Source organism: Acanthochromis polyacanthus, chromosome 9, assembly GCF_021347895.1.
Source record: "Acanthochromis polyacanthus isolate Apoly-LR-REF ecotype Palm Island chromosome 9, KAUST_Apoly_ChrSc, whole genome shotgun sequence".
Lineage (NCBI taxonomy): Eukaryota > Metazoa > Chordata > Actinopteri > Pomacentridae > Acanthochromis > Acanthochromis polyacanthus.
The window spans coordinates 27,330,507-27,349,967 of record NC_067121.1 but is presented as its reverse complement, the minus strand read 5'-3'; the positions used below and the strand labels follow the sequence as shown (position 1 = coordinate 27,349,967).

The window sequence follows — 19,461 nt, the reverse complement described above, 5'->3', positions numbered from 1 at the left end:
TACATCAATTTAAAGGCAGAAAGGGATTACTTTAATGGAAAAAAATTCCAATTATGTAACTTTGATACACAGAAATGACTTTTAATGGACTTAATCAGTGACCAGAATGGGATTTTAAGAGGCTATCATGTGTTGATATGTCAATCTCAGACTGAACAAACGTCGAGGGTACACTAAGATAAAACTGTGCCATAGAATCTGAGCTGTACTAACAGCTGGGGTCATTTCACTGGACTCCCAGTCTGTCCACACAGTGAACCAGCTCAGTTTGTTTCAGTCAGGGCAGAGATTTTACCAAATTACAGATTGTAATCCTGTTACCAGCTGTGAGTGGGATGGGGCATTCTCTGCTGTTCTGCTCTGTTCTGTTCTGTTCTGCTCTGTTCTGCTCTGTTCTGCTCTGCTCTGTTCTGCTCTGTTCTGCTCTGTTCTGTTCTGTTCTGCTCTGTTCTGCTCTGCTCTGTTCTGCTCTGTTCTGCTCTGTTCTGTTCTGTTCTGTTCTGTTCTGTTCTGTTCTGTTCTGTTCTGTTCTGTTCTGTTCTGTTCCGCTCTGTTCCGTTCTGTTACGTTCTGTTCCGTTCTGTTCTGTTCTGTTCTTTTTTAACTTCTCTCCTTCTTCCCAGATATTTCAGAAACGTGACAATCACAGGAGTAGCCAAACCAAAAAAAATGCTCTGTTCTATCAAAATAAACTGCTTTTCTCACCTTAGCAAATCATAAAACCACAACCTTCACACTCCAACTCTGATCAATGCAGCATATAAAAGATTCATAGAGTTATGAGTAGAATTAAAGTACCGTATTAAAAAAACAGAACAATGCATTTGTTTTCAGATCTTCACATTGTGTAACATCAGCCTTCAAAATCAGCCAATCCTCGGTGCTCTCTGTATCCTTATTGTCTGAGTTGCACAACATCCATTCTCTTTCCACTGCCTCTTGTATTCACGTTGCATTGCTGCAGCTCATAACTCATCCTTTAACAGTACAATAAGGCAGAGGCTTACATTCATCTGTTGTCATGTTTTGTTGCCATGAACTCGGCGGCTGCATCTCGTCCTGCTGGACAGTAAATTGATTCTTCTCCCTTTGAACTCGGCAGCAGTGAGGAATCTCTTTGTCGCATTACGCTGTCAGCTAAGCGCCGTAATATTTAATGAGTGGAATTAACACTGAAAGACTCTCTTAAGTCGCTGCTTCCTCACAGCGATTCTTATCCGCTCATATACGTCCCTGGCTGCCCGCTCGCAAGCTCAGGGACGACACAACTGCTCTCTTCTGATTAATACTCTCAGTCTTGGCTGAGTGAGCCTGAGGATGCTAATCGAAACGTCATCGAGACCCTTAATTCAATTTCCCAGCTCTTCTCATTGAGGGGGAAATGAGGCCTCCGCAGGCTAAAAATGGAATCGGAGGAGGATGCCGACGCACATGAGCAATCCCCTCACCAGACTTTCCTGGCTCTTCTTTCTATGTCACTTTTTTTTTTTTTTTTTTTAAAGAGCCACTGCGAATGGAATATTGATCTATTGCAGCATTTAATGTTGTGTGATGTATGAAAATGTGGTTTGAAGGTGGAGTGGAGAAGCTTCTCTCAGAGCACAGTCTGACTTTTAGATGATGATGACCTTAATGGGAGCAGCAGCAAGGTCATGATAACCCAAAGTTTTTCAGTTTCTAATCATTCATCTTTCAACCCCTTTGTGTTCTATCTGACAGCAGTACAAACTCCAAATAAAGCCTTAGTCTAAGCCGGGTGTGTCAAACATGCGGCCCGCGGTGCCAAAACCGGCCCGCCAGAGGTCCACAGAGAAATTACAAGACATTAACTGCAGATTGTGAAATTGTAAAACTATAAATTTTAAAATAATTTCTGGAACAAGTTGCTTTGATCATAAGTAAAATATTATATTTGCTCATTGTTCTTTTGTGGCTTTGTGTCTATCTTTGTAACATTTTGTCTTGTTTTTGTTGTTTTTTGTAATTCTTCGTCTGACTTACTGTTGTCCTCGTGTTTTTGTCGTTTGTTTCTTGTTTTGTTGTTTTGTTTCCTTTTTGTCATGCTTGTGCTTTTTGTTCTTATTTTCTCATTTTGTGTTTGGCTTTATTCATTGTTTTGTGTATCGTTTTTGTGTTTTTCTGTCTCGCTTGTGTGGGTTTGTGTAGTTTTTTTGTCTCGTTTTGGTTGTTTGTCATTTGTTTGCCTAATTTTTTGCCTCTTTTCTGTTTTGTTTTGTGTCATTTGTCTCATTCGTTGTCGTTTTGTTCTGGTTGTTGTCATTTGTGTCTCATTTTTGTAATATTTTTGTCTTGTTTTTTGTCTTTGTTGTCGACCGTTGTCGTTTTGATCATGACTAAATGTTTTGTGCCTTTGTAGATGCTGTAAAATGATAAACACGACGCATATTATGCTGAATTGAAGTTGTTTTTCTGAAGAAACTTGTGGTTGTTCATAATGCTTTTTTCATTCAATGTGAACATTTTAAGAACATACGTTTTTTGCCTGTAAACAAAGGAAAGAAATTGGACGTGTCATGATTTATGGGTTATATGCTGTAATTAAACTGGTCTGGCCCGCTTAAGATCAAATTGGGCTGAATGTGGCCCCTGAAATAAACGAGTTTGACACTCCTGCTCTAGAGAGTAAAACAACCGCAGTTGTCCCATCAACCAATGGAGGTGTGTTAGAGGAAAAAGAGCAAAAACAGCGGATTTTATGGTGACTCTGCTTCCGCTATAATTGGTAAAGGCTCTTCTGTGAGGCCGCTGATATACAAACATCAATCAGCCTGTGTCAGCTCCCATCACAAGCTCAATCTAACAGCGGAGAGTCGCTCCACGGAGGAAGCTGTCATTCCCCGCTCATAAACCCAGAAAAGGCTGATGATAGTGTGTGTTACAGCAGATGAAAACACACTTTTTTTCCCCACCCCTTTTCATTCAACCTGCTTGAGGCCGCAGCATGTTGAACCGATCCCTCTGTCACACATAAACAGAGTACATTTCCATATTCATTAGATGCTGCAGAAGCCTACATTCAGGCTCTGGAGAGACACAGTTCAGCATGTTTGAAGCCGTATGTGCGTGTAGACTGGCAGCTCCATCACATGACGGCTGCACACACGGTTACATGTGCAGCACACACACACACAAAGATTCGTCAGAGCGTCTGTAGCTTAATGAAATCTGCGGTTTTTACAAGCTCAGCCAAACAGCAAGAACGACACAATCAATCAGTGCGAGCAGCGGAGCCTCTCGCCAGTCCTCAGGCCACGTTTCTAACACACTCTGTGGAGGCAAACAGTCAATTGTGCCTCCACGCTAACTGTCCGATAATCGCCACCAGCTCAAATATCCCCCTCCTCGTCCCCAGAGGCCACCTGCAGCACACTCAGTTCTGTTTTTGGAGTCAATCCTCTTTGGCTTACAGATCAGATCAATCCACCGCCGCTCCACCTGGGACATAATACCTGTTACTGGAACACTGTGCTGTTAACTCAACATGTTTGTTTTTGGCAGCCTCTCCTGCTGCGGTCGAAGTCCAGATTGATACTAAAGCGTTGTCTCCAACCGAAGAAGAGAGACAGCAGCTCACGTGAAGGTGTGGAGGTGGGCAGAGAGGGGAGGGGTTGATACTCACAGTGGAGTTCTCGGGTCAGACTGTCAGAACAGGCAGAATCATTGCTCATGTCCAGGTCGGTGTGATCGAAACCCTTGCAGAGGATGAAGAGAAGGGAAGAGTGTCAGAGTGAAAACCATCTGTGTTAAAGGAGTGGCAGGATATTTGATCAATAGGATATATTCAGTCTTTTTCTCAACAAATCCAATCAGACCACCCAGAGTCAGTGTTGAATTGATCCATGGAATTAGCATTTAAAGCAGAACAGCTTGATCTTCTGTCCAAAAAGCTCCAAATTTGTCCAGAAACTGTTAAAAACCACACAAAACTCATTCATTGGATGATTCAAAGTGAAGCCGGGATCCCTCGAGGGTCTTAAGACACTAATGCAAGATAAGTTCCAGAAATCAGATAAAATCAGAAGACTACCTCGACTGATGTATTCTGCTACTATTCTGCCTGTAATAAATTACCTATAAAACTTACTGTAGTTGTTAGGTTGTTGTGTACTTCGTATTGCCATGATGCTCATGGTGTGTCCGCAGACGTGCGCACGTCCTAGGAAATAAATAACTAAAATAATCATAATAATAAAAAGAAAGTTTTGTCACTTCTAGAAAATCCTTGGCAAATCTTGATGATTTCATTTTATTAAACTTAGGTAAATTTGTATTTATGTATTTTTTGTGAGGTTTGAACTCTAATATAACATTACTCCCGGTAAATTCACATTATTATGAACACTGTAGGGTCTTATCCTCAGCATTTTAAACGTGTTAGGTTAATTCATAACATCAACTTTATTTCGTTACTGGAAAGTTCTTGCTCTGGAATGTTGCTGCTTGACTTGACTGTGTTTTATGTTTCCTCCACCTCCATGGATAGTGTTACTCTGCTACTATTATTTGGAAATCAGGGGCGGCCAAAGTTTGGAAGTTTTAAAACTACAGCGCCCAGATGTTTTAATGTTGACAGGTGTTGGAGCTCATTTATGGCCTCACAAACCTTACTATGATCTTATTAAACAAAAGAAACACTGAGAATGATACAGCAATGTACAGATACTTCTTCACACTGTGTCAGAATTGTTACTATCACCTAGATGAAGAAGCACATTGCAGTCCTGCTTCATTAGACTTTTCATTCTCATGAAGCTTTCAGAAGAAAAATTGCACCTAAAGTCACACACAGTGTGTCTAATGCTGATTCATGGTATTAGTGTTGTTTTGGACATCTGAGTTTCAAAAGATAAATTACATTTTTGGGGCTTTGGATTCATTTAAGAATCAGATTAAAGTGAGAGAGAAGCAGGAAGTATGACGAGCACTTTATTAACATGAAACATCTGAAAATGCTCAGTTTTCTAAAAGCTGGACTTCATAGTTTGGGACTAATTTTGGGAGACTAATGAGACCCACATTTAAGATAATAATGAATAGCCAGACTTGATGCTGCAGAGCCTGAGACAGCTGACTTTTATTCTGTTTTTACGAGACCCTCTGAGCCTGGTAATTAAACTTCAAATACCCCGTTTTGTAATGCAACCTTTCTGTTTCCAGACCAACCCAACCAAAGATAACAGTGATGATACACCACAAGGGTCATTTCTTTGACTTTAATCAGCTCTAACAACAAGTCAGCTGATCCTCTGGTGTAAAATTGATGTAATGGGACCTTAAAATACTAAAAAATAACTGTTATCTGGACTAATTCCTGTGCGTTAAACTCCATCAGCCTCTAAAGATTCACCAACATCCGCTGACAACAAAATAACCTTCACAGTGATCTCCCAACTCGGACTCCAAACTATCTGGTCTGAGCTGTAAAATGACCTTTTTTGCAGAAACATATAAGAGGAAGAAAAAGGAGCTGACCGCACATAAGTATTTACACAGAGAGCAGCTTGTGTAACACCAGTCCGTGATTGAATTCCTCACACATGCTGCTAACACTGCAGCACATTCCCTCACCATGTGAGAGCCATATTTTATGTAATATCTCATACATACCAGCAGCTCAAGGTAACTATGATGTGAACGAAGCTCTACAGAGCACACACACACACACACACACTGCACATACATGTGAAATTCTTGCTCTGTTGAATTATCTTCAGTTAGTGCCGACGGGTCATTTTGTCCTCGTGTGTGTTTTTGTCTCGAGGGTTTCTCTCTTTTGCTCAGATCTTCAAACAAACCAGCTTATTAATTTCACAGTTTATAGATAAAACAGTGATTATAAAATAAAATAAAATAAAATCAGCTTGCTTGATATCCTGCCTGATTTTTTTTTTTTTTTCCCCTCGGAACAGATGTGGGAAAAACATCTGTCTTCTCTTTGCTGATTGAATAAACAGCTGCTTTAAATCTAAAGTATCTTTCAGGAGAATTAAACGACACCATCTTATACAATATACAGATCGTCCTTGCAAGCAGCCTGTCAGTTTTCTTTCTTTGCTTTATTCTTCATTACAGCTGGGCAAGGCCACATGTTGACGTATAGTGAGAGCAGAAACATTCTCGAAGCAGAGTTTCAATTGATTAAATTCCTGGATAATTCCAATTACAAGCAGTCCATTGATCAGTTCATACTTGCTTGTGGTCTATTTTTTACTCATGATGTTATGAATCTCTATTTTGATATGTTATGTCAGTCAAACTTACTCACTTTCTTCCGTTTATGTCCATGAATGTGCCACCTCAAACTAATCCCTAATGATTTCTGTAAGACATAATAATGTGGGTCAATCATGACAAACTCTGTCTGTTGAGCCAACAGGATTTAAACCCACAAATACTGTAAACTGGGGTGAAAAAATGCAATTTTATAATAGCAAAGTTGTAGTCTGTTATGATTTTATGGCCCTATAAATTTGTTCTTTTAAGCATACATCTCCTTCTACATACTTGTGGATGTAATATTTTGAGATTCTAAATATATAGTTTAAAGTAGACATTGTTCTTAAAGGGTATGTCTTCCTACATGGTTTCTACATGTGTGTTATTATGTAACATTTATGTTGCAGTGAAGTCAGAGCAACATCACAACTTGAATATGTGTGTATATAGATAGATAGATAGATAGATAGATAGATAGATAGATAGATAGATAGATAGATAGATAGATAGATAGATAGATAGAAACTTACAGTAAATTTGAATAGAAAATTTTATTTTAATTATCTTTATTAAACCTAGTTGAGGTTCAGAAGTTTGCAAAAGTAACAATTTTGTGGAAAATATTCTTAAAATTCCACGAGATTTCTACTTTATTTTATGTTATTTTGTTTTATTTTGCTTTTTACCTTTTGATTTTTTTTCCCTGTTTTTCATTTCCTAGTAATAGTAGGCGAGGATAAATATTCATCAGTTGTACTTGTCAGCTCCATCATTCATCTTTTTGTCAGCAAATAGTGAAGTAAAATCCCAAACACTGACCCCGACTGGTGGAGAAACAAAAACCTCAACCAAAGTGTGAGCGCGCGTGCGAGCGTGCGTGCGTGCGTGCACGTGTTAGTTTCCCGGGTCTAATGCCATGTTTCATTCATCATCATCATCATCCTCACCATCACCATCTCTGCTTTGACCACAAACATCAGGCGGACAGACGGACTGACGCGGCTCGGACAGACATCATGAAGGAGATGCTGATGGAGCTCATGCTGGTCTAAATACCATCATATGGAGGGAGGATGAGGAGGAAGAGGAAGAAGAGGGGGGATGACTGCATGTCAGCCTGACTGGATGCTGATGTGCTCCAGATGTGCAGTGCCTTACGGTCTATACGGGCTGTGGATGGAGCGTCCCTCCGCTCGGTGCAGACTCGCTACAGAGATGCGCTGCAGCCGGCGGCGCTCAGCAGCAGCAGCAGCCTCAGCATCAGCATCAGCAGCATCTTCCCCTCTGCTCCGAAAACCCGCCGATCACGGCTGTCCCATGTCTCTGCTCTCAGCCTGCGGGGGGTAGGAGGGGAGGGTAAATAAATCACCATCAGTCGTACGGGAAGCCGGACCCTGCCACAGCGAGGTCCCTCCAGTAAATCAGATGCTGCGATTATCTGGAGTCGTCACCTATCCCACGGCTTACATAATGAAATAGTACCACATTAGCTGCACCGTGAGCACGACTCTCACCGGCGGGGTTGACCGGCGCTGACTGAGAGGCACAAAGATCGGACTCACCCGGCTGTAGACTCCGTTTGAGGCGCTCCGCAGACAGCCTGCCCCGTCTGCATACTTTAATTTGGGCTTCAAATAAAGACTGTAGTTATGAATGAAACCACACGCGATTAGACACACCCACCGCCCGCTCCCGACGCACCACGTGACCCACACCGATGATGATGATGATGATGATGATGGGGGTGGTGGTGGTGGTAATGATGTGAGATGGAGGAGGAAGCCCGGCCCTCATTCACAGCAGGATGATCATGAATGGCAGCTGTTGGTGGGGGTAATGATCGGTTATCAGACTGGTATTGGTATCGATGCTGCCGCTCTGGTTCATATTTAGATGTCTCCGGTGTGAGTCTGTCTCTGGGTCTTTGTTTGTTGGGAGATGAGAGACTCATGGAGAAGGATGGATGCCAGAGACTTTTTGTAATCTCGTGTTTGGCCACCTGGTGGACAGCGTTGCACTGCTAATTTCAAGAGATGAAAGTTCAGCATGCAGGTTTTATTTATCAGTCCTCATTTGATAAGACTCATAGTAAAATTAAAATGCAGTACATGTGAGCACAGGGAGCAGGAGAGAAGTAAACAGGTGTAAACACTAGCTGAGTTTAGATAGCACTGAGGCACAACAAGTGACATGAAAACACCCTGGCAGAACTACTTTATTGGTTTCAAATCAGTCTTAAACTTTCCACCAAAGATTCCACAGTTTCAATGGAGCTCTAACTTGTGGACATGTGATGAAAGCTAATGGTAATGTTAGCCACATTAGCTGCACAATGAGCCGACACTGAGGATATCCAGATTGTTATGGTGACATTATTAGCAAGAATAGCAGTAATTCTCGCCATCTTCAGTTTCCCAGATGCTGGCCGTGCATGAAGACTATTTTGTTCACTCTTGCAGCTCTGCTGCATTGAAGTTAGCAGAAGCAGCTCCGCAAAATATATTAGCTATGCAGACTGTATGCAGCTGCTCATTCAGAATGGCTCACCTTGAAGCAGCCAGCAGGTTGGTTCTATAAGTGGAACGTAGCATCTCAGTAAAATTCTTACAGACGCTGATCAGCTGTGGTGTATGTTACAAAAAGTCCCACGATTATATTGACCCAGCTGATGATTTGAATCTTATTATCTGGCATAATAACTGCAGCTAAAAGTGAACCCACCTTGTAAAGACGCTTTCTAAATGTCCGGTACTATGTCATTTCAAATGATAGTTTACAGTTTTGCTGTTCCCATTTTACATTTTTTCTTGTTGCATTATGCAAATTTTCGACATCATCTGCACCCACAGTCTAATTCAAAACACTATTTGCAGTCTAAACATCCCCAGTGTGCATCCCTGTGTGAAAATGTCTCAGCATCCACATAAAAACAGCTCTGATCTGTGCCTCTATGATAACAGACAGCATCTGAAGAACTCATTTTTCGTTTCTGTGCTAAAACTTTCCCCAGAAAACTTTAGAAAACTGGCTCAAAGCAAGAACAGATTGAAAGACGGAAATAACAGCACATGGCCAGTGATTTAATTCAACTGGGGGAATCAGCTCAGAGCAGCTAATCTGACCTAAATGTTATTTATTCACTGCAGTAAACTGGCCTAATAAAGCTTATGGGAGGACCGAGGTATCACATTTTCAGATGGATTCAGAAGAGATGCTGTGGATTCCTCTTTGTCATCCTGTAAACTTTGACGGCCTTTCATGTCTGTTGTTGTTGTATCCTACAAACCAGTTTGTTCTTGGAACACTTTAAGCTCCTCAGTACTTTTTCCGCTTGTTTACAAGAATCTAATTACTCAAGAAACCAGAGACCTGAAATGTAAATACGGTTTTCAGCAGCGTGGGACTTTTTTTATGCCTTTTGGAGGAAAACAATGCTGTGATTGCAGACACACTTTCTGAGAACAGTTTATGCTTTCACAAATGAACTCTGCCTATAATTACATGAATGCATTTATTGTGGATATTTATTACAGGTGCAACAAGATAAAGGTGAATAGATGTATCTTAATATATATAAAGGGCGGCAAACTCTTTTAAAAAAGATGACATAGCTGAGACTGCATACAGAATATGACTGTACAGAAAAAAGCATCTTATTCTTTTTAGATGGACAAAAATAATATTTTTTTAAATTGAAAATGGCTGAAGAGTCATTCTCAGTATGTAATCTTAAATACATTAATTAGATTAATCTTATTTCATTTGCTGATCCAACTAAAACAAAATCTTTGGTGATAATATTCTTAACATGTACAGTAAATCCTTACTCTGTTACATGTACATACAAACTATTTAGTCATTTCGTCCAAACCTGCACTAACACTAAAGTTGCCATTCTACTGTTTTACAAGGGCCAGAATGTAAGATCTGGGTTTTACAACTAACGTATTTTGATTAAATTTGATTTTCAACTAATCTGAGGAACACGACAATTGCAAAAAGAAACTTCCGTACAATTACAGCTACTGTACATATTTAAGTGATCAGTTGATAAATGGAAATTTATCCTGCAATTTTCATAACAATACAATCACCATTTTAGTCATTTTTCCAAGCACAGATGCCAAACTTTGGTCCTGCTTTGTCCTTTATCATTAAAAAAAACTCCATCTCTTTTAGTTTTGGAACAAATTTTGATCAACTGCAGGAAGTTATGATGACTTATTATTAGAACCATTGATTGACTGAAGATGGATGTAAGGAAATAATGGATGAATTAATTTGACTGACCATTGAAATCATGAACAATTGGAGACTTGTGTGTGACTTTCAGACTCATCAGAGACTCTTCTGCTGTAAATGCATTTATGTGTTGCATGATCTGTTCACATTTAAAGTAAACATGACAAGAAAAGCACTTATGGAGCCCAGTGCTCCACCAAGGCTGCTCAGTCGTTGTATGATTTCCAACCTATAAGTCCGCAGCTGTAGATTTGTAGTAGGATCGCAATCATGTGATCGGCAGCAGGCAGCTGATGTAGCTTTCACTTGTTGTCATAGTTACAGCGACGTCGTGTCACTTTCTCGCAATGATAAAGAAATCTTTAACAAATCCATGGATCCAGACTAGAAGCCGCATCATTGACAAAATCTAATGAGGTGCTCCTTGTGTCTTTTCTGATCCAAATCCATTAGTCTGTTTTTGAGTAATGTTGCTAACAGAAAAACAGACAAATGCACGCCGCTCAACACACAACTCCACCAAATATCAGCCACCATGAACCACTGATATTAAGCTGTAGGAGAAGCCTTTGTGTATTAAATCAAGCATCTGTGCATGTTATAACTTGTGAAATAAACTTCTTAATCTATCGGAGAATGAATGTGTATTTATCTCTTTCAACAGTTACACTGTTTACCTTTATGTTATTGCATAACTTCTTGGCCACAACTCCTGAAAGATAAGAAACATGAAGATATCGTTGGTAAGGCTCAGTAACTATGGATGCTTCCGTTGTGCCTCTCAAAGGCTTTGTGATCTTTTTTTTTTTGCATTATTGTTTATTTCTAGTGCTGTTTAATATGTATTTTCTAGTTGAAATCAGTGTTGTTAAAGCCAGTAATGAGATTGGCATTAGTCTATAAATGCTGGCATTGATCCATGTGATATACTTAGATAAAAATAAGCAAGATTAAATATAATAAGCAGCTAAATATACAGCAGTTTGGGTTTTTTTGTGCTGTATAGTGTATGGATAAAAAGGTGGCTATGCTAAGTGCAATTACTGAGAGGATTCATTCATATTTTAGAGGTATAAAATAATGCAGTTAGGATCAGTGAAGACCCATAAATACTCTATTTCATGGGTATTTTTGTATTTTCAGAGAATGCGACATTCTTTTAATGCTTCCTGTCCATCAGTGGTTTTCCTTGTTGAAATGTGGAGGCCAAAATTTCTGGCATGCAATTGTTTGATCACAGAAATGTCGGGCACTCCAAGGTGCAACATACCAGAGGACTGAAACATCTGGGAAATGATGCCAGGAGAGGCCGCGTAGGGGTGGGAGGAATGTGAAGGCGAGGATGAAGGCAGTGTGTGTGTGTGTGTTGCAGGATGGTTGACGTCAGAGCTGCGTCTGTGCATGCTCTGAAGAGCAGGACATCCTGTGGAATTGTTCTTGGCGAGGCCCGAAGAATGTAAAGCAGCAAACCTCCCACGTCTCGCTCATCCAAGTAAAACGGAGTGGCAGACTTGAGGGCAAAGGAGGCTCCGAAAGGAAAGGATCTCCGTGAAAATATCACTGAGTTAGATCAAGTCACTTAAAGAGAAAAGACCAAGGAGAGGCCAGAGAGGGATTCAGTTTGAATCCCAATGAAGCTCATTAAAATCTGGGGTTTAAATGTGGTTTTACTGTACATGTATGTGACAATAGATTCAAGGATGTCTCTCATATTCCTGGTGCATTTTCCATCTGAAGCATGCTCAAGAAAGCGGCGAAGAGACATGAAAACATGCTTCACTGGAGCATCCGTGCAAAGAAGCACAGAAAAGCAGAGTAAAGGAACCTCTCGCATACTGCACAGGTTGGTTATCTTAAGACAGAAAATACACAATAAGACAAACACTACATGTCTGCATTTAGTGAGAGTGTGTGAGCAGAGTTAGGTCATATGGGAGAGCAGTGACGCAGGCGATAAAGCGGGGGTGTTGTGGGTGCAGCTATTTATAGCCACCGTGAGGAGACACATATTAGCTGCGAATCGCTGCCCTTCCCGGCTTCCTACGTCACTTTACTCCAAGCCCTCCGCTGTGCATCATGTGACAGGTGCAGCCTCAGTGCTGGACCAGAGGTGGGACATGAATACTAAACAGTCGGGGATGTGAAGGACTGAAAGAACACAAAGAGCAGCGGCTTTCTGTGAGCATCTCCTCCCTCTGGCTGAACGATGAAACTGTACAGCATCCGTAGATGCATATTGTGTTCAAAGGGTGTTTCCCTGCCATCAGCCTGATGCATGCTGGGACAGGCTTTGGCACATATGTGACCTTGGAATGGAAAAATGAAGGATGAGAAAATGTAGGAATGAGAGACTTCTTTGAGAAAATTTGCTGAATTTATCTGAATCCTAAAACATACAATAGAAAATAAATAGAATTCAGAGTTATTACATTGGATTATACACATGAATTAATTTAGCTTTAAATAACACACCTGGGTAACTTTTCATTATCATAACTTTGCAGTACCTCCTACTAAATATGTTTTTTTTATTTGTACAGTGTAAAATCTTATTTATTTTCTGTGAGAGCTTTACAGTCTGCACCACATTTGAACACCTCTATCCTTAGAAGAATTAAAAGTAAAACTCTAGGGATAGTGTTATATACTACACTTCAAGACAGAAGAAAGGAAGAATGCTGTTACCCAAAGTTTTATATAAAGAATTTTATGAAATCAAGCCCCATGCTTGACAATATACATAGTCAAATACATCTGTGATTACTTTTTGCGCTTAAGCAGAAATCTAGTTTTAATTGAACACTATATGTACATGATGCTGTTTGTAGGCCACAGAACTGGTGCTTGTTCATCTTTTAGTCTTTTACTATGAAAAATGCCAACATAATTGTAACTACAGATACTCGTGCCAACAACATCATGATGACTCAGGAAAAAACAAATAGAAAACAATAGAGCGCTCACAGTATAATTATCTTATCTAATAGCAAAACTCAATATTAATGTGAGCATGTTACAGACTAATAGCAGAATAAAAGGGTAGTCAAAGTAGCTACAATGCAATTCAAGAAACAACCAGTGCAAAAAAACAGTAACTAGTGTAATTGGAGTATTGCGATCAACAAACTAGGTCAGATGGAAACACAGGTGTATTTGTGATATTTGCAGTCTCATTAATTGCAGTACAGTGTGTTCTTTGGTTGAGAAATGATAAATACTTCGTACCGTGATGACATTGTGGACAAAACGTTGTGCAGATTGCATCATTTATGAATGGTGAGTGGGGCACAAAACAGGGCGGCGCCGTGTGCAGGAGCTGCCCTCTGATTGGACAATCTGGGCTCAATAGTCTTGTGGCCCTCGCTGATTGGCTGTGTGTCCGTGTGGGAGGGGCCTGCTGTGACAGATTCCTGGTGTTTTACGCTCTGAGGAGTGGATCTGCGTCTGTCAGCCGGAGAGAGCAGTTCAGACGGTCTGTTGTCCATTTATCTTCATTTTAAAGACACCGAGGGGGAATGAACAGAAAGATAAACACCTCAGCACATCGCCTCGCTTGACTTCAGCGGTCACAGTCTGGTTTTAAGCAGAATATTTCCCTGTCAGTGTTTCTGAATGGAGCAGCAGCAGAAGGGTTTGTTTAGCTTCAGCAAATCTGCAGCCTGCGGTTCTGGAGGCTCCACCGGTCAGACCTCCATCCGTCTGTCCGTCACATCGACCACCGGCAGCCCGGTGGAGCTCACTGTCCCCCGGGGAGAGACTGTGGAGGGTCTGAGGACACGGATCTCCCACAGACTCAGACTGCAAACACACAGGATCGCACTCCTACATAAAGACAGGTGAGTTTTAACGCTGCCCTGCATTCAGTATGCATTGTGTATGTGCTTTTGTCATGCAGAGTGACTTAGAATTGACCTTTTTGTCCCATGTTGATCATAAATCAGGCACCTGACTGCAGGGAAACTGTTGGATCTGGGTGTAACAGATGGCAGCAGGCTGACCCTGGTCCCAGTCATTGAGGCTGGTTTAATGGTGAGTCTGACATCCTTTACTGTACATGTAACATTGTAGCACATGTAGTGAAACCTGTAGAGAACTGCTTTGTTGCATCTTTATTGCCACAGTGCTCGACTGCCAGAGCTGAGAGGACAATGATGGACGTGTTGGAAAGCTTAACTGAAGCCCAGGTAAGACATTTATTCAAAGTAAGTCTGTAAAACTTGAGGAATGTGTGAATGAGGTGAAGAATTCAGACTGTGCAATGCTGTATGTGTGTTTTATTATTATCATTATACTATAATAATGACAATCATCATAATAATCATAATAAATTGTATTTCTATAGCAAAAAAGAGTAATAACAATAAAACAGAAGTAAAAACCTTATAAAATATTATACAAATGCACTCCTGTACAGTCTTGAGGCACTGACTGATCTGTTCTGACTATAAAGGGAAGTTTTTTCCAGAGCACTGAGGTAAAATATGCATGGTCCCCCTTTTGTTGAAAGCCAGGACTGTACAACTGATTGCTTGATCTGAGCGGTTCAGGTGCACAGTAATGCATTAAAACAGCTGGGAAAGATCATGCAGAGATGTAAAAGTGATCAAGAAAATCTTACACTGAATTCTGTGGGAGCAATGAATGTGTGATGTGAGCAAGAAATGTAGAGAATAAGGCACAAATCTACCCAACGCAGGCTGTCCTGAAAGGCTGAGACTCTGTGAGAAAGAGGCTAGAGAGGGAGGCCGCCAAGGCACCTATGACTCCTCTGAAGGAGTTATGAGCTTTAGTGGCTGAGAAGGGAGAGTACAACAACTGTTACATGTTGTTCACCAGTCAATGCTTTATGGCAGAGTGGCACAAAAAAGTCAGTGCTGAAAAAAATCTCGAGAGTTCACCAGTTGCATGTGGAGACTCTGAAGTCAATTGGAAGAAGCTACTTTGATCTGATGAGACCAAAGTTAAGCTTTATGGCCATCAGAGGTATTGTATTTCTGTGTTTTCTTACTGGCAGGGCACACAATTTCAGCCACACAGAGACAGAGTAAACAGGAGAAATTAACAGGAAACAATAACTGCATGTAATCTAATACATATGATGAGTTTCTCCTTGATCAATACAACATGCTTTTGTTTGGCTGCACTGTAAACAGACACACCAGCTGCCCCTCTGTTACCCCCAGTAACCAGGGGTGTCGCCAAAACAAACAACACTGAAATCCCAAGTATCATGAAATTAAACTCTCGTGTCTTGCTTTGCAATCTGTCCTGCAGATCAATGACTTCTTGTCTGGCCGCTCGCCTCTGACCATCAGCCTTGGAATCGGTGCCCACATGATGTACGTGCAGCTCCAGCTATCTGCTCAGGATGTGAAGAAACTGCAGCAGAACATGGACTCAAAGGCTCAGAGCAGCAGCGAGGCTCGAACCGGCCTGCAGACGCCCTGCAATGTGAACCACCCTGGCTCTGCCTCCACCGACACCACAGGATCCACTACCTCATCTGCTGCACAAACCCCATCTACAGCCCCGGACTCTTCTGACTCTACAGCCCAATTTAGCCCTCAGAGACAAAGAACTTCCTTTCACCCAGCAGCATCCGCCACCCACTCATCCACTTACGTCCATAGTCCCTTATCTCAGCTTCATTCCCAGACTGCACACACATCTCCACATGCTCCTTCAACCCCTTCTTTGCCCTCTGGTTGTCCACATCCCAGCTCTCCACGAGAAGCAACAGCACCAGTTTGTTTAACTGGTCCCAGTGGCTCCAGTCCAGGACCCCCGAGCCCAGTACCAGCCTCAACCTTCACAGAGGTCAGCCATGCATGCTCTACTGCAGCAGTCAATGCAAAAACACAATGAGTTGTCCAGATTAAGCTACTAGGTACCAAAATCAGAGATTGCATGATAGACCATTTAAAGAGTTTGGATGATCATTTCACGCTTTATCCTCATTGTGGGTATCTGTTTTTTTTTCCTTACAGAGAAACATTAATGCTTCATCCAGAGCAGAGATGTTGAAAGAACCAGGAGCAGTCATAGAAAGCTTTGTGAATCACTCTCCAGGCGTTTTCTCTGGGACTTTTTCTGGTAAGTCTTTAACAGTGAGAATGCAACAGTTTTTAATAGGTCTGATTAAAATGGATCAATAGATTGTGTAGCCACAGGGAAAGTGGCAGGTTTGCACATTAAGACAGAACTAACTGCACAGAGTTGTTTGAATCTTTAAAGATCAAATCCCAGCAGCTCAATTATGCTGAATTATTTTCGATTAATCTCAATCTATAGCCTCACTACTTCAATTGATGAATTGTTTTGTTCCTAAAAGGTCAGGAAACTGTGATAAATGTTTGTGAACATTTCCTTTAGGTAAAATTTGCTGATCAGTCCAAATCCAAAGCTGCACAGAACACAGTATGACAAAAAGTAGCATATTGTTCCTTTGAAAAGGTAGAATCTGTGATTTTTTTAAAATGTAGATTTATCAATAAGTCGGTTGACAAACAGTTACAGCTCGTCTGTGTCCTGCCTCACTGTGGCTTCATTCTTGAACATCCACAATTGTCCTCATTGTCCTCTGCTGTCTCCTCCCATCAGGCACCCTTCCTCCATGCAGTCAAAGCGGCATCAGTCATCCTCGGCGCGGCATCGCCATCATCCTCCAGATCCTCAACGACCTCCTCAGAGCCGCCTACCACCACCAGGGGGCTCCAGCTGCTCTTCCTCTACACCCACGTCCTGCTTCAAACCCACCGGTCAGCCCACTGCCCACAGCAGAGGAGCAGAGCAGGACCAGAATCAGACCACCAGTAACCCCGAGGACAGAACACCTCCCTAAAGCTCCAGGTCAGCTCACGAAAATGTTATTTTGTTAACAGGGAAAATACTACAGGAGCAGTTCTGTGAGTTACAGTAGGATGAATTGAAGACATTGTCATACAAATATGGCAAAAAAAAAATCATGTTTGAAACTACTGTCAAATCAAACACAGCTACAGTTGCTCAGTTGAAACTCAGAGTGGATTAAATGACGCTGACTAAACCTTCTGTGGCCACATTTAGTCGCACAACACTGGAGGGAGTGTGAGAAATTCCACTGTGTCTAAATGTAGCAAGGAGTTTATACATTAATGCATCTATCAGCCTACATACACCAATGGATGAAGTCAACTTCTATTTCTCTGCTTCTGTCTCATTATTAATCAGTTTCCAGTGTTTAGATTTCTTGATCTTTCTGTATTGATTTGTTTTTAGTATGATTCTAGTATTGGTGGTGTTTCTGTGTTTTCATATACTTAGATTAGGCCAGTTCATCAGCAGAAGATATTTCATGATAAGTTTGACAATCAGTTGCTCACAATTTAAGGATTTGATGCTTTTCTTTGTTATGCTTCACAGTAAATTTAGTTTTAGTGGATTGATTTTGAACTCTAGGTCAGAGAAAAGCAGGAGCAAGCAGCAGAAATTCTGATAGGTGTATTTCTTTTGGGCATGACAGAGTGAAACCCAACTTAAAAAGGTCCTTTCATGTTCATGTCTTTTCTTAGAGTGCCGTGCGTTAGACTCACTCAGTCACTATGGCTGCTTTTTCACTTTTATCAGAGACTTTACACACCAGATAATTAAGCAATCGACTGAAAAATAAGAGTTTCCTTCCCAGTTTTACTCTTCTACTGAAAAGAGAAGTTTTTTGTGTTTCCACCCAGAATGTTCATGAGAAAAGATCTTTAATTCTGTGCGTCATGTCTAACACTTTTTTCCACCCTCTCCTGTAGGTGATGACATTTCACTGTTGCACTCATCCACAGAGGAAAATCAAACAATGCACTGTAAGCTCGAGCACCTCCAGCTTTTGATGCATCAGAGACGTCTCCGCAGACGAACTCGCAGGAGTTCACACGTCTCACAGACCTCTCACCCGTATCAGCACCGTCACTATCATCCCTAATCTCCCAGACAGAAAAGATCCACTCACTGTGATAGCGCCGGCCGCTCTCTGACGGACGAGGCCGGCTTCGCTAATGACCACAAAATAAGTCTCATAAAAACCACAGCTGACCTCTGATCTTGTGATGCTGGTGAATCATCTATGGAGCCACAAAAGAGGGACCGGCTTTGATAGTATTTTTTACAGCGTGGGCATTTCAGAAAAACATAAGGCCAAAGGGTGTGAGGAGTGAGATCCCTGCGGCTGACTGTATATTTCTCATGATATTTAACCTGAGTCATGTTCTTCAGCGAGGACAACTCTTATTGTTGCAGTATGTAGCATATGTCACAAAAAAGCTCTAATGTATATTTTTATCATATACATTTCAGTGTTTTGTCAAAAAACTCTTTCTGTATGTTATTTCTATGTATTCCAAAGCCTTAACTGTACATGTCTTGAATGTAATCATTGTGTTTTGTCGTTTTACTTATGCAATATGAAAATGTAAACACAAGGTAGGAACAAATATGCAAGAAATAAAGAATGAAAATGACAAATCTGGATACATTTGTGAGTCAAGTCATTTCCAGACTCTAAATACAGAGTATCCTGCTGTTGCCTTCATCTGTTCACGTGATGACTTTTTGTCATTCAGGCAGCGTTACATTTCTGTTCAGCTTCATTAAGGCTTTACAAGATATTTATAGAAAGAGCCACAAAGCTTGTGTGACATTTGACTCCCGAGAGAAGGTGAAGAATGACAAGTAATGAATCCCCATGGATCCCCATGGACTTATATTACAAGTGCATGTTGGAGGTGCACATGGTAGAAATGTATGTTTTATTGAAGTACTAAATATTTATATCTGGATATATCATCTTAAACTCTTCTTCTGTGTATTTTCCATGTGTCTTTAATGGTTGCATTAGTGTCGGTTTCACTTTAGTGTTGTTATTTTTGAGGTGTGGGGGAGGGACGATTTTTAAAAAGTTGTTTAAAATTCAGCTGCTGCTTTCCACTGAAAAACTTTCAACCCCTAACCACTTTG

The 19,461-nt window shown here is 41.0% G+C and overlaps 1 protein-coding gene across 1 annotated transcript; it reads left to right on the top strand.

Moving 5' to 3' along the window:
- Positions 1-13,905: 13,905 nt before the first annotated feature.
- On the top strand, positions 13,906-18,975 carry LOC110953531 (midnolin-like). The gene is made up of 7 exons (XM_022197598.2): positions 13,906-14,315; positions 14,421-14,508; positions 14,601-14,663; positions 15,754-16,296; positions 16,467-16,572; positions 17,080-17,328; positions 18,258-18,975. Exons 1-7 carry the CDS (start codon positions 14,092-14,094, stop codon positions 18,428-18,430), a joined length of 1,446 nt encoding a protein of 481 aa, XP_022053290.1. The 5' UTR covers positions 13,906-14,091; the 3' UTR covers positions 18,431-18,975.
- The last annotated feature ends 486 nt before the right edge of the window (positions 18,976-19,461 follow it).

Bases quoted from the DNA above. Each gene is read 5' to 3' on its own strand.
- LOC110953531 (XM_022197598.2), top strand. From the start codon at position 14,092: ATGGAGCAGCAGCAGAAGGGTTTGTTTAGCTTCAGCAAATCTGCAGCC. The intron at 16,573-17,079 runs GTAAGTCTTTAA...TCCTCCCATCAG, and splicing joins TTTCTCTGGGACTTTTTCTG to GCACCCTTCCTCCATGCAGT. The intron at 17,329-18,257 runs GTCAGCTCACGA...CCTCTCCTGTAG, and splicing joins ACACCTCCCTAAAGCTCCAG to GTGATGACATTTCACTGTTG.